The sequence below is a fragment of the Hemiscyllium ocellatum genome, chromosome 24 (assembly GCF_020745735.1).
Source record: "Hemiscyllium ocellatum isolate sHemOce1 chromosome 24, sHemOce1.pat.X.cur, whole genome shotgun sequence".
Classification (NCBI taxonomy): domain Eukaryota; kingdom Metazoa; phylum Chordata; class Chondrichthyes; order Orectolobiformes; family Hemiscylliidae; genus Hemiscyllium; species Hemiscyllium ocellatum.
The window spans coordinates 26,905,235-26,919,957 of record NC_083424.1 but is presented as its reverse complement, the minus strand read 5'-3'; the positions used below and the strand labels follow the sequence as shown (position 1 = coordinate 26,919,957).

At 39.0% G+C, this 14,723-nt stretch overlaps 1 protein-coding gene across 1 annotated transcript; it reads right to left on the bottom strand.

Annotated features, from left to right (window-relative positions):
- Positions 1-1,847: 1,847 nt before the first annotated feature.
- On the bottom strand, positions 1,848-10,239 carry pheta1 (PH domain containing endocytic trafficking adaptor 1). The gene is made up of 2 exons (XM_060843977.1): positions 10,173-10,239; positions 1,848-5,575 (listed from the first exon to the last, which is right to left on the bottom strand). Exon 2 carries the CDS (start codon positions 5,563-5,565, stop codon positions 4,681-4,683), a length of 885 nt encoding a protein of 294 aa, XP_060699960.1. The 5' UTR covers positions 5,566-5,575; positions 10,173-10,239; the 3' UTR covers positions 1,848-4,680.
- Between the last annotated feature and the right edge of the window lie 4,484 nt (positions 10,240-14,723).

Below are 14,723 nucleotides of genomic sequence, written 5' to 3'. Positions count from 1 at the left end.
CCAAACTCTACCTGCATCATTGTTATTAGACATATATTTACACCAGTGATCAGGTGTGAGCACCACATTCATTTTATATACCATAACATAATCTGCACAGGAAGTCATTAGGCCTTTAGTTTTTTTTCCCTCCAACTACAAATCAACATTACCAAAGCACTACTGATTATCAATAGGTTTAATGGTGGAAAATAAAACTAATTATGATCAAAGGAAATCTGTTGCACAAATTTGTAGAAATAAACTGATTTAAGCTTTTACAGTGTGTCACTCCAACTTCAGGTCAATACAAGCTCAACCATGCAAGTATAACAGAGGCTTATTGTAAACTAAAATTACAAAAAAAAACTGGATGTAAACTGCCAAAGTTGCAGCAGGTTGGACACTTACAAACTGGAATAACAGAAATTCAAGAGAATGATCGTTTGCTGCTAGGATAAAAAAAAATGTAGATTTCACACCAATGTGACCTGTAATGGAGTTATTTTCAGGGTAACCATGTTTACAATCTAAAGCTAAGGACTTTGAAATAGTAAAGATAGACTTTTTAAATACTAATATCTTTGAGTGAAATTCCAAAGTGCTGTTGTGGTTCTGTTCGCCGAGCTGGAAGTTTTTGCTGCAAATGTTTCGTTCCCTGGCTAGGGAACATCATCAGTGCTATTGGAGCCTCCTGTGAAGCGCTGCTTTGATGTTTCTTCTGGTATTTATAGCAGCGCTTCACAGGAGGCTCCAATAGCACTGATGTTCCCTAGCCAGGGAACGAAATGTTTGCAGCAAAAACTTCCAGCTCGGCGAACAGAACCACAACAACGGACACCCGAGCTACAAATCTTCAACCAGACTTTATTCCAAAGTGCTATTGATTTAAAGTAAATGGAATAAAGTCTTTGTTAAAGAATAAGTCTCATCAAAGTGATCATTTGGATTGTACATTAGTATTTTAAATGGGTAATTTCTCGGCAAAGGTCTTTAAATGAGGCAAAAGCAACTGATCACAGATTCACACAAGTGGAAGCTCTTAAATTAAAAGGATTAATGAATTTCAACTAAAAAGGAATAAATTAGATTCTATAATTTTAATGTGTACAGAAACAGACAAATTTAATTAGCCTTCCAGAACTTAACATAAGCATGTTTTATGGCATAAGCATATCTTAGAAGCATGCCTGAACTGTACATTTTAAAATCAATGACCCTGTCATTTATATCATGACTCTATGATTCAAGTGCAATTTTTGTCAATTAATAATAACCAGAATTTTCCAATTTGTTCTCAGCTTTTCCCTGTTCTCTTGAATTGTGTTCACTCCCTTTCTATCACTTAATGGCACTGCAATAGTCATTACAACACTTTATAGAACTTTATCACTGTATTGCTATTGAAAGCAATTCCTGTACCTGTCCCCTGGGACAAATATAGTTTAACTTAGATACTGACCAGATTACTTCCTTGCTTTGGAGAATAAAGTATTGGGTTTTTGAAGCCTGCTGCCCAAAAATAAACTAAAAGGCAAACAGCAACACTTGTACATATGTAGACACTTAAAAAAATGAAACTAACATTTGTTCTATACATGGCTGTGGTATAAGGATATTGAGAAAACCCATCCATTATTGTCATGCAATTTATGCTTCAAGCATTTTTTTTTTGCAGTTCTACATTTAATTTGAAAATAATGCTCACCAGTGATTTGTTTATTCTGAACACTTACCTTTCATATGTGTGCTTAGCAAATTAATGAGGGGGATAATGCAACTAAACATTTCTTTCTAAAGTGCAACTTTTGAAATATACTGGGCAAAGCTACATCTCAAATCATGGCAAAATGTGGTAATCCATAAAGTTGCTCTTAAAATTATTGCATTTATTTAAAAATCAAAGAATTTAACAGTATACAAAAATCATCACAAACAGTGAAGTTGAGGGAGACGCATCCTTATACCTCTAAAACCATAAACAATATTTTTGATTCTGCCCTCAGGATAACTAACACGTTTTATGAATGTGAAAGAATTTCTTTTACCATACTTTGTGATGTCTGTGTATGACACAGTCAAGTGGCATCTAATATTGGAAACAAAATATTTTTTCCTTGCTTATAAAAAGTTATTCAACTGTATTCACATTTAGCATTGCCAACCAAAAGAGGAAGTTGAAGTACAGAGGCATATTAAACGTATTTCATAGCTTAGGGAGAATCTATCAAAAGTTAACAAACACCAAAGTTGATTCATTCCTTTTTCAACTACAGTTACAAAAACTAGATGTTCATAGTTTGACACTTATGTTCAGGAGTGCTTGTTGGTGAGGGCGAAGGGAGGATAGCAACAAAAATAACAAGTACTTAAACATTGTATCCCATGATAGCCAAACTCCAATTTGAAACGTTTAGTAAACATCTAACCATTCATTTAAAAATGATCATAATTTTCCTGCATTTTTGTTTCACTAAATGTTCCACTTCTCTTCACTCACGCCAATAGATATTTTATCCCCCAAACTAGAGATAAAAAGGAGGAATCATATGTTGAAGATCAGATTCATAAGTGACAATGATATTTCAAATAATGATTTTGTAGTGGGAGCCAGGGGAGTGATTGGCAATTGATTATTTGACTACAGAAGTGGTAATGACAAACAGCAGATAAAAGTACAGGTTAAATGCTAGAATTTCTTTTAAAAATTCTGCCATAGTTGTATTTTTGGAGGATGTGCTGTCAATTTCAGCCATGGCCTTGTTGTTCAAAAGATAGACCACTAAAACTGCACCACTAATGAATCAATTATGCTACAGTTTGTGGTGATACTCATAAATGACATTGGTTGACTTTGCCTATATAATGCTAAATGGAACTTTTACCAGGTTCCACTCTTAGAACTCTAATTATTGGAAAATGCCTCAATTAATAATTAATATGCTCTATCCATTTATTAATAATATCAGAACCTTGGTAAAAGATTTCTTTAAAATACAGCCAGAGTAATTTTCACAGACTCCACCTGAACCAGAACATCATATAAACCAATAACTTGCCAAAGATCCACTTATAGACTTTTTTTTTAAAAAAAGTTATACAACTTGCTATTAAAAATCAATTGTCCCCATCTATTGAAAGCTCATGGAGGTGTAAAAGTGATGGGAAATGATCTAGTTAGTTGGCACCCTTCCCTAGAAATGGAGTATTCTACGAGGACCAACAACTCTGTCTGTCACCATACAATCTTCCAGAGACAGAAAAAAAGCGAAAGTCATTTTGAGAAAGCCAGGGGTGACTGCAGTTGATAAAGAATAATTGGGCCATGTTTAAAAGACAGTTAATTCCCAATCATCAGTTTTTCAACTCAGTGCTACATGTGGCTTTGCTCGTACAACTCACCTGGGAGTGTCAACAAAGTATTCTCTCAAGCTATGCTTCAACTGTCCTCATTTAATATCCACATTTGTACTTCCTAGCAATTGTTACTCGATGGTGATCAGAAAAACAATCCAACCTTTTTGTCCTTTTGACTCAGGAAACTTGAGCAAATTTTACCTCCTGACCCATATCTCACCTGGGATCAACTGAATCTGCCTAGACCAAGGGACCAAACATGGAGTACATGTGTTCTGTTTGGCTCAGTATTACATATTACACCTATGCTAGGGAGCAGAGGTGGTTTGAAACGTGTATGTAGTGGTTTTTTTAAGCCGCCTGATTCAAGCCCCTGGGAACTCCTGACACATTAGTACTTACAGTATTTTTAAAAAAAACAAATCAAATGGATTTCCGAACAATAAATATGTATTCCTCTACAGATGCCTTCAATTATTATGGTGTTTGATTAAGGCACTTGAGGTACTGTATCTGTTCCCTTTAAACATGACAAATAAAAGTACTATACATTAATTAGCATTTGTCGTCAATGTATTTTCATAATGCTAATGTGTAGTAGTTATTTGAATTAGTGTTTTGTAAAGCAGCTCCTTGTAAAATGAGTGTTATTCAAGTTCAAATGATTAACCAGAACTTTTAAGAGATGGCAGTGCTGGAAAATTGTTGAGTAATGCCAGTGATGGGTTGCAAGATCTATTTGAGGAAAGGAACCTACTTATTAAAGAAAGGCTATACCTGTCACATGTTGTGATTCAGTTGAATAGGTACCAGTAGCTCCAAATGATGGCTATTCTTTTAGAAACCTACAGAGAGCTTGTTAGCAATCCATTCCCAAAAGGGTGAGGCATCAAGTAGTCTCCCCCACCAGCTGACAATGGCCAACTACTATGGTAAATTAATAAAAGTTCTGGCTGGGATGAGAAAGTACTGGATGCCAAACCTTTATATTCAGACATTAGTTCTGCATCAAATTGGTACTTTTACTCATTAGGCTATTTAAAAAGAAATAGGGCTTTCCTTAAGTTGCATCTTCATTTCTCCATCAGGAACAGTAAAACTAAAATAGAAAGAAAAAGCAAATGATATACAACACTCCAAATGTTCAATTTCTATAGTAAGTGCTTCACTTGCTGGTTCCAGCCAGATTTTAATAGAAATTAAAAATATGTTTATGTATAGTATTGTTTGTGTACTTTCCATGAAGCTTTAGAATGTGGAGGCAAAGAAACAGAATTAAGTTTAAAACTTAAGCTCAATATTGTCCTTTCAAAGGAACTGCACAAGGAGTGATATAGTGTTAATTCAAACCATTTGATCTGGTTGTGATTGATCAATACTTCCAAACTTGTTCTCCTGCCATTGCCGTCGCAGTTGTATTATATCCCTACCAAACCATTCATGTAATCTAGTAAAGCTGAATACTCCTGTTGGTGTATTATCATCCTGGGCAAGCATCAGACTACCAACTGCAGATGTTACACCTCCTGTTGCTGATCTCCTCCTAGGGGGAAGAGGTGGTGGCAAGCGTTGCGTATGTAGTGGTCTTTCAGGTGGATGGTCTAAGACACATTTTGAGATATCATTATTGTCATTACCAGAGTGTGCTTTACCATTCAATTCATTATCAATAGTTTGATCTTGAATGGTATTCCAGGGGACATAACCATTCTCCTTAACAGGAATCTTATAAGATACTGAGAAATTATGTGAGATTACTGGTGTACTGTGAGGATAGTTTGCTTGTTTTCGCAATAGTGATTTTTTCTGGCTTTTACGGCTGCTGGATCTATTTTGCTGCATCTCTTCCAATTGTTTCTCGAGTTCCTTCACAACAATTCTCATATAGTCGAAGCTTGCACGAGATAAAGCTTTAACCCAAGATTCCATTTCTCGCTGGCTCTCAGCAGCCATTTTATACGTTCGTGATTTAGAACTGTCAAACTTGATAGCAAAGGCATAATCCTCTGAAGATTCACATAACTCCACAGTACATCCCTCAAGTATGATCACTCCAATTGGGTCTTTACTGTCCTTTTCTTCAAAGTAAAAAAACAGATTACCCTTCAAAACAAACCAGCGCCTGTGATAAGCAGTGTTTCGCTCTCCCTTTTTGTGCAAGTATCCAGTTTTATCAGTTGGAGAATCACAGGTGGCATAATATGCCACACTTCGTTCATTTAACTTCATGTTTCAGTTTCTACAAAAAACAAATCACAAAGGACTTTTTAAAATGGAGAACAAAGTTAGTCATTCTGACGTAACAGTTATAGAATTACTGTAAAATATGAATTTCGGCCTTGAGTGACACACAGATTTGGTTATATTTTGGAAGGGTAATTTTTGTCTGTAGTATTAATAACACTGCAACAAACAAAGCATTCCCATCTTAATCATAGAATCCCTACAGTGTGGAAACAGATCCTTTGGCCCAACAAGTCCACACCCACCCTCTGAACAGCAACCCACCCAGACTCATTCCCCTACCCCACTATCCTATATTTACCCCTGAACAATGCATCTAGCCTATACATTCCTGAACACTATGAGCAATTTAGCATGGCCAATTCACCTAACCTGTACAGCTTTGGATTGTGAGAGGAAACCAGAGTACCCGGAGGAAACCCACACAGACGCAGGGAGAATGTGCAAACTCATTGATTTGAGAGCCACCATTGGTGGGAGAACCACCCTGGATTAAGGTGGTGGGAAGGGTAGACTGATAATGGCTGTCACCAGTGGATGTTAATTCAGCTCATTAATGAGTTACTTGACATCCATTATCCTGGAGCCTGCCTTAGTTTTGTGGTGCTACAGGGATCCACCAGGGAAAGCCCTCACAGCTTTCCCATAACCCAAAGCTGACACCCGAATAGTTTATCAGGCAGTCTGTGCTTCACCAGGGAACCAGCAGAGAAGAGGGGCGAGGATTGCTGAATGCCGAACCCTGGCCTGGTCTTCTACTCATGTTCCCCTGATATTCTCACCATGATCCCCGACCTATCCTTGCTCACTCTGAGTGCCAATGATATCGCTGATGGGTACAAAGGCAACCCTGAGCTTCCAATCCCACTGGTGGTGACACAATGCATAGCCAGCAGCCCTTGGGGGGTTCTGGCATCTGCTTTGGGGGTCCTCAATCACAGGGGAAAAGAGTCAAAGGTGGCCACTTAAGTGCTTTCTGATTCTGTCAGGCATCTCCCTTAGATGTGGCAATTGATGTTTTGGATGTAGACATCTCAAATGGCTCTCTATGGGAAAGTGCTGCTGGGATTTCAATATAGGATTTGAGTCACAGTTGGACCAACCTGGAAAAGGATGCAATGTAATCATCCCTAAAGAATGTGAGCTAACCAGTTGAGACTTCCTCAGCTGCCCCTTGGTCATTTATTACTTATATTTCTTAGAATCATAGAGGTTTACAGTATGCTCATGGAGGAGGAAATAAATCCTTCTTGTAATTAATGCATTGAATTCAGTTGGGAGAAATAGCTTAAAAGGCCACACCAAAACACAGGAAACATGAAATTACCCAGGAAAAAGCTAAACAAAAGGATGCACATTCAGACTAAGTAAACTATCTGACTGCAGCTGTATCATATGAGGTGAAATTGATTGTCAGTGCTACATGGAACCTTAACAACAAAATATGTGATGTAGCTTTAATTTAAGAAATGGAAAATTGCTAGGGCACAATTTACTTATAGAAGTCTACAGCATGAAAATAAACCCCCTCAGCCCAACTTTCCCATGCCACCAAGTTTTCACAATTTAAACTAGTCCCGTTTGCCTGTGTTTGGTCCATATCCCTCCAACTCTATCCCATTCATGTACCTGTCTAAATATTTTTGAAATGATGAAATTATATTTGCATCTACCACTATCTCTGACAGCCTTTTTCAAACACACTCTACTTTCTGTGTGAAGAATTATATATGTCACAAATAGCACCAGGGAGCCAGGTTCAATTCCAGCCTTTGGTAACTGTCTGTGTGGAACTTGCATGTTCTGAGTGTCTGTGCAGGTTTCTTCCAGGTACTCCAATTTCCTCCCACAGTCCAAAGACATGGTTAGGTGGATTAGCCATGCTAAATTGACCCATAGTCTCCAGGGATGTGCAGGCTAGGTGGATTAACAATGGTAAATGCAGGGTAATAGGGACAGGGTGGGATGCTCTTTGGAGAGTCAGTGCAGACTCTATGGGTTGAATGGCTTCTTTCTGCATCGTCGGGATTCTATGATAACTGTCATATTCCCAAACTGGAAAAAAAGAAATGCATCCAAGCTTGAAATAACAGCTAACAATATTGGTAGAAAAAGATTTCAATGGTTGGTTTTGTGACCCTGGATTTCAAGGGCAGTTGTGAATGCAGGAACATAAGTTGAAAACTGGGAGTGTGGAATTACAAGAATGTTATAAGAATTCATTAAAAGTACTATTTTAATGTGGGCATTAGATCATTTATTTCAATGTGTCAAGAGGCTGTGAAATTATGTTCCAAAGGATATTTGTTCTTCTTTAATATATGAACTCTAATTTTAGTTTTGAAAATTGCATGCTATCATTGCATATAGAGTGATAGAGATGTACAGCATGGATACAGACCTTTCGGTCCATGCCAACCTGTTCATGCCGACCAGATATCCCTACCCAATCTAGTCCCACCTGCCAGCATCTGGCACATATATCTGCAAATCCTCCCTATTCATATACCCATCCAGATGCCTTTTAAATGTTGCAATTGTACCAGCCTCCACAACTTCCTCTGGCAGTTCATTCCATACACGTACTATCCTCTGTGTGAAAAGGTTGCCCCTTAGGTCTCATATCTTTCCCCCTCACCCTAAATCTATGCCCTCTAGTTCGGGACTCCCCCACCCCAGGGAAAAGACTGTCTATTTACGCTATCCATGCCCCTCATGATTTTATAAACATCTAAAAGGTTACCCCCTCAGCCTTTGATGCTCCATGGATAACAACGCCAGCCTATTCAACCTCTCCCTATAGCTCAAATCCTCCAACCATGGCAACATCCTTACAAATCTTTCTGAAGCCTTTCAAGTTTCATAACATCCTTCCAACAGGAAGGAGACCAGAATTGCATGCAATATCCCAACAGTGGCCTCACTAATGTCCTGTACTGCCACAACATGATCTCCCAACTCCTGTACTCAAAACTCTGACCAATAAAGGAAAGCATACCAAAATGCCTTCTTCACTATCTTCACTTCATCTGCAACTCCACTTTCAAGGAGCTATGAACCTGCGTTCCACAGTCTCATTGTTCAGCAACATTCCCGAGGACCTTACCATTAAGTGTACAAGTCCTGCTAAGATTTGCTTTCCCAAAATGCAGCACCTCACATTTATCTAAATTAAACTCCGTCTGCCACTAATAATTAGAAGCCTTCATTAGTATTGGATTTTAAAAAGGTGGAAGTGCAAAATCATAAATTTTGATAAATATGGATAACTTTCCAATAAATACAATCAGATTCTACAGATTTCAAAACAATTGTCACATTGAAAAGAAAACTAGATAAATACTTGAGGCAGCATAGACAGTGGTTCCAAAAAAAAACTTGACACAGCTCACAGATCACACATTGGACTGATCAGCCATCTCAGATGATAATACACCAACAAGTCATTCTCAATCCAGAGGACCTAAGAATCAATTTGTAAAAAAAAACTTTGCCACACCAAAACTGGCTGACAGTATTTCAATACAGTACAGTATTTCAATGCCTCTAAAGCATTCAGCAATACCCCTAAGTTATGAAGGGCACCACAAAACATGCAAGATTGTCTTTCTGTAAATCTTTGAGCAATGCATAACTGTATTAATAGAATAACAATGCCATATGTAGAACAGACATGTTATATTTGTGGTTTATTGTGCAATTTATTGCTTTATAGTAAAATGTATTTTGGGGTTGAGGGGCCCTAGGACTTGTTAAGCAGCTGTTATGTGGGGGGGGGGGGGGGGGAAGATATATTAAGCTAGTATGCAATGAGGTTAGGTGGTGTGGGAAGTTGGCTACGATGGGGTGAGGTGGGATTAGTTAGTGTGGAGTAGAGTAGGATAATGTGAGGCGGTGTCAGGGACCCCCCCCCCGATCCAGGTGCTGGATTCATGGAGGAATTTATTGCTTTATAGTAAAATGTATTTTGGGGTAGAGGTGCCCCTAGAACTTGTTAAGTAGCTGTTCTGTGGAATGGGGGTGAGGTATGTTAGGGTAGTGTGCAGTGAGGTAAGGTGGTGTAGGCTAGGGTTGGCCACGATGGGGCAGGGAAGTGCAGACTGGGGTGAGGTGGGATTAGATAGTGTGGAATAGATTAGGGTAATGTGAGGTGGTGTCGGGGACCCCTCCTGATCCAGGTGTTGGATTCGTGGAGGAACCCCCCCTAAAGCCCACAGACCCTCCAACAAGAGCCAGTGGAGGCGCATGCGCGTCACCGGCGGCGGCGAAGGTAGACAATTCTCTCCTTTTTTTTTCAAAAAAAAACATCCCTCTGGAGAAACCGGCGCCTGAACCTCATTTTAAAATCACCGCAATCCCTAAGGAAAGAAAAACAGACAAAAAAAAAATCGGAATATAGAGAGTGAGTGAGTGGTTGTGGAGGGGGACGGTCCGGCTGTTTTCGGTCGTTCCCAAGGCCTCGGGCTCGAGGAGAATAGGAAAATAAAAAGGTAAAAAGAAAATGGAAAGTGGTGAAGAGAGGGAAAGGGTTAGCTGTATCAAAGTGCCGCTCTGTAGTCTACCAGTAGTATAAAAGAGTGTCTTTTACTCACAGCCTCGCCTCTCTCAGGTCTCCTCTGGTCTTCATTGTGTTTTTTGGTCTCTCCTTTTACGTTTAATGATAGTCCAGAAAAAGCGCGTGACGTCACAGCCCAGCCAGGATGGATGGCTCTTGTTCATTCAGCAGGTTCTGTGCCAAGCCACATCTCTCCCTGGGGAAGCCTCTTTCTCTTTCTCTTTCTCTTCATCTTCATCTTTTTTTTAAAACTGTAACCCAGCCTCCATCTTTTCTTCCTAATAAATATGTATATATTCTTTAAGCCCTTTCCCTGCCCTCATCCAAAAACAAAAAGACCTGACTGATTTAGAGGTGCGAGTTCAAATTTGAACTCTTCAAAGGCTGAAAGACATTTCTGATTGAAGGCAGTTAGGTAATAATTTAAATTCAACTAAATCATAAGTCTACCTGGAAGAAGGTGATTGCCTCGTTAATGTGGTTGGGAAAATGTGGTAAAACAAAAATCTGCCCTCTTCAGAGGAGAAATCCACTGCCCTCACTTCAAATGGCCCTACATACCACTCCAGACCTACAATAATGGAGTTGACTCTTCACTTGATTCTGAAATAGCCTCGCAAGCCTTTTGTGGTGTGTCAACTGCTGTGGGTGTGTGCCTCACACCAAATAGACTGCAGCAGTTGAAGAAGGTTACTCATCACCACTTTTTCAAGGGCACTTAGGAATGGGCAGTAAATGTTGGCCTTGTCAAAAACAAATACAAGATACTTATAGTATCACTGTAACCTCCACTGGTGTCTCCCACAGCTTCATCACAAATTGTACCCATTTGATTCTGACATTCTTACCCCCTTTGCTTTTTACCATTGGCAATTGCACCTTTAGTGGTCACAGTTTTAATTTCTTGAAACTCCTTTAGGGTTGCCAACTGTATTGGACATCTTTGGAGATTAAATCATATCATGTGGCAGGATGCCTTTAATGCCATCTTAATTTTTCTTGTAACCAATAAACTAAAGTGGTTGAACAAAGTGAACAAAATACTTTTAATGCTGCAATGATTTTTTTAGATTAGACTTTTTTTTTAAGATTAGACTTACAGTGTGGAAACAGGCCCTTCGGCCCAACAAGTCCACACCGACCCACCGAAGCGCAACCCACCCATACCCCTTACCTAACACTACGGGCAATTTAGCTTGGCCAATTCACCTGACCCGCACATCTTTGTGACTGTGGGAGGAAACCGGAGCACCCAGAGGAAACCCACGCAGACACGGGGAGAACGTGCAAACTCCACACAGTCAGTCACCTGAGTCGGGAATTGAACCCAGGTCTACAGGCGCTGTGAGGCAGCAGTGCTAACCACTGTGCCACCGTGCCGCCCGATAATTTCTCTCCTGAATTTCTGGCAAGAGTGCCGAGGAGATTAAGCTTTTTGAATTCCAGTTTCCATGGCAATCCTGAAGGTTCAGTACCCTGAATTCCCTCTTAAACCTCTGTTTTTCTACATGAAGATCTTCCTATTTTAAATACTTCTTATTTGAAATTGTTGACTTTAATCAGAAATTATCTCCCTGCTTCTTCTCTTTAAATGCTGAAAGACATTTCTAATTAAGGGCAGTTAGGTAAACCATCTTTTAAAGTTATAGCACCGTAACCTGCTTATTCCAACACATTTTATTTCTCTTGAAGTTTTACCTCTACTGTGCATTCTGAGCTATCAAAAGTCTTTGGCTCATATTTCATTCCCTTGGCTTTCTATTACAAAGTATATGTGACTTTGTGCTGCTGCTGTATTCACTCATCTAGTTGAAAGATATTATACAGTTTCATTGATCAAACTAATTTCAAGAAATTCAGACCTCACCCTTACTTTCCTTCTGACATCTCCAAAATCAGTGACATTTAATCCTTATTGTTTTCTCTTCCAGTCAGAAGACAAGATTGACTCAACCTATTGACTTGCTGATGCTGTCATTCAACTATCTGTGTATTTGAGATCTATATTATAATATGTATCACATCAACAGGAGTTGGAAGGGGGCATACATGGTTAAAGTATCTTGGGGTAAGATGGAATTTTGATTAAATATCATGTCTGACTTGATCATTTTTCTTCTAAAAAGATTTTATGTTTACTTTCATGCACAACCATTTGTTGCACACAATCAGTGACTCTCTGAATGTAAGATATGGGTTTGATACCATTGTTACAGCTTTTTCATTCATTGTTTCAGCTTTACATTGGATCATCAAAGGTTATCCTTCAGATGTTGAGCAGAGCAGAAGTAGGATTTCTCTCCATGTACATTTGTTAAAATGTTTGTCTCATCCGTGAAATAATGGCAGCCATGTTACTGCAATCTTTGAAAGTCCTCTGGTAGAATATTTAAACACTGGCACATCCACCACACCGAAATCGTTCTTCAGTTAGGAGTGAAAGGAGCTGCAAATCTCATGCTTGATGATACCCTCCTTTGCATTATCCTGCCCAGGTTTGTATATCAGATAGATAATCGCAAATATCCAGGTGTACTTCTGACTCATGCCTGTTTCATGCAGCTGAAATCTGGTGCCTGCTTGCAATGGACTCCACAGGCCTACTCTTTGATTCCTGTCAAGCCCACCTTGTTGGCAGGAAGCAGTCAAATTTTATTTAAACATGCTTACTCTCACCCATCTCAAGACTGGTACAATTCAACTTACCATATTCACTCGCAGAATTCAGGAACAAGACAGTTGAAAGCATGACCACTGCCAATAGGGGAATGTTGTGATGTTCAAGATGCCAAGTTCTTGAAGCCTTGTTTTTGAGGGTTGTAGAGATTTTGAGTGGAGGAAGCAATGGAAATATTTTAAAACAAGGATGTGAATGTCAAAATCCAGTTTTGCTGGACCAATAGCCTGTGCTGGTCAGCAAGAATAGGATAAGGATGAACAAAATAAGATGCAAGGTAAGGCAACAGTATCTCTAGATCTGCTACTGTGCAGTGGAAATCTTGGAAAGGAGTGTCAAGCTCACATGCCACATACTTCACCTTGAAGTACTTAAGCCACAACCAACAGACCTTTATAACTTCCTTTGAATGGCAGAAAATGGGGAAGTACGATTTCTGCCACTAAACAGCTGGACTTTGAAAAGCTTAAACCTAATTTTATAAGTACATGGATGAAAGCCTGGCCATAATCTGGAAAGTCACTTGGCCTCTTGTTAAGAATATTTCTGTGAAATTTAATAAAAATGCAATGGCATGATTTAAACCATTAAAGGGTTTGCAAATGTCAGTAACATTGTGCATTCTGCCCTCTTTGATCAATGCCTATAGTATATATAGAGCATGTCTGCGTAACAGCATGCCTTTCCCAAATTTAGTAATAAAATAGAGCATACCAAGAATGGGCCAACTTTCATAATCTTTTGTATAACCTTGTTCTGAAATTTGTATCTCTGCTCAAGCCTTAAGGACTTTGTTGTGCAGATAAATTGATAACATAAATAGGTTAGGAAATATGTTTCTTAAGTTAATGGGTCTGAAAAGGTTAATGATAAAGATTGGCATTAGGCTCCACACAGTGGGATGATTCTGTACAGTCTTGGGTAGCAAGTTCTAGTTCCAGATGGGGTCAGTTATATTGACCCTAGTTCTTCATAGTTTTTTGTAACTATGGTTGATTAACACTTAGTCCTACCATGCAATGAACTACAGCTTGTTAAGAGAAGTGCCCATCCTTCCTCAGACTCACTAGTAGTTCATCTTCCATTACTTTTATTAGAACAAGCCCTCAGATCAAATACCGAGAGGGGGATTGGTGGCAGCAATTTATCCCAACCAGTAGCAGGTCGTAGTTTGTTCCACAGATGTGTAGCATTGTGATCAGCAGAATGATTGTTGCTTAAAAATGTTAAGGTAACAACAGTGAAAAAATCCATTTGACCCAAGAAGAAATAAATTCAGATGACAACTGAGTTTACCACTTTAAAAATACTACTGCTTTAGGAATACTCAGTGAGTCAGCAGCTGCACAGGTTGAAGAGAAGCAGCACACAGAACCTGTATAAAGATGGCAGGATAAAAACAGTACAGGTCGTTCTGCTATAATGTGTGTTTCGTTAACACAAATTAGCTATAGCACAATAGATGAACTGGAGTCTAAAACACAAAATTTTAAAGTGTATATTGATTATAATGCATTTCAAGCCATTAGTTTGAATTGTGCTGCTAATACACCATTTTCTTATAACACGGGATTGCATGAGAATGGAACTACCGCATTATAGCAGAACTGACTGTACTCCAGACATTACCTTCGAGATGGCAAGAAGAGCAGGAAAGGCTGTGTAGACTAGGAAAAGAATAAAAAGACAAGTCATACTGGGCAGGTACTGATTCATTACAGAAGATGGATCTACAGCAGAAGCCCTGATACGAGGTTTGGCTGGAAAATATCAATTTTGGAGCTCCAGGACTAAAGTTAAAGATCCCTGTAAGCAAGGGTAAACAAACTTTAAATTAATGGTGCAAAAGACAAAGCTGAGAAGGATAGAGATAAAAAGAAGTGCTCACTGTTCAGAGAGAGCATTGCAGCC

Excerpts from the sequence above, each read along its gene's own strand:
- pheta1 (XM_060843977.1), bottom strand. The coding sequence starts at position 5,565 with ATGAAGTTAAATGAACGAAGTGTGGCATATTATGCCACCTGTGATTCT.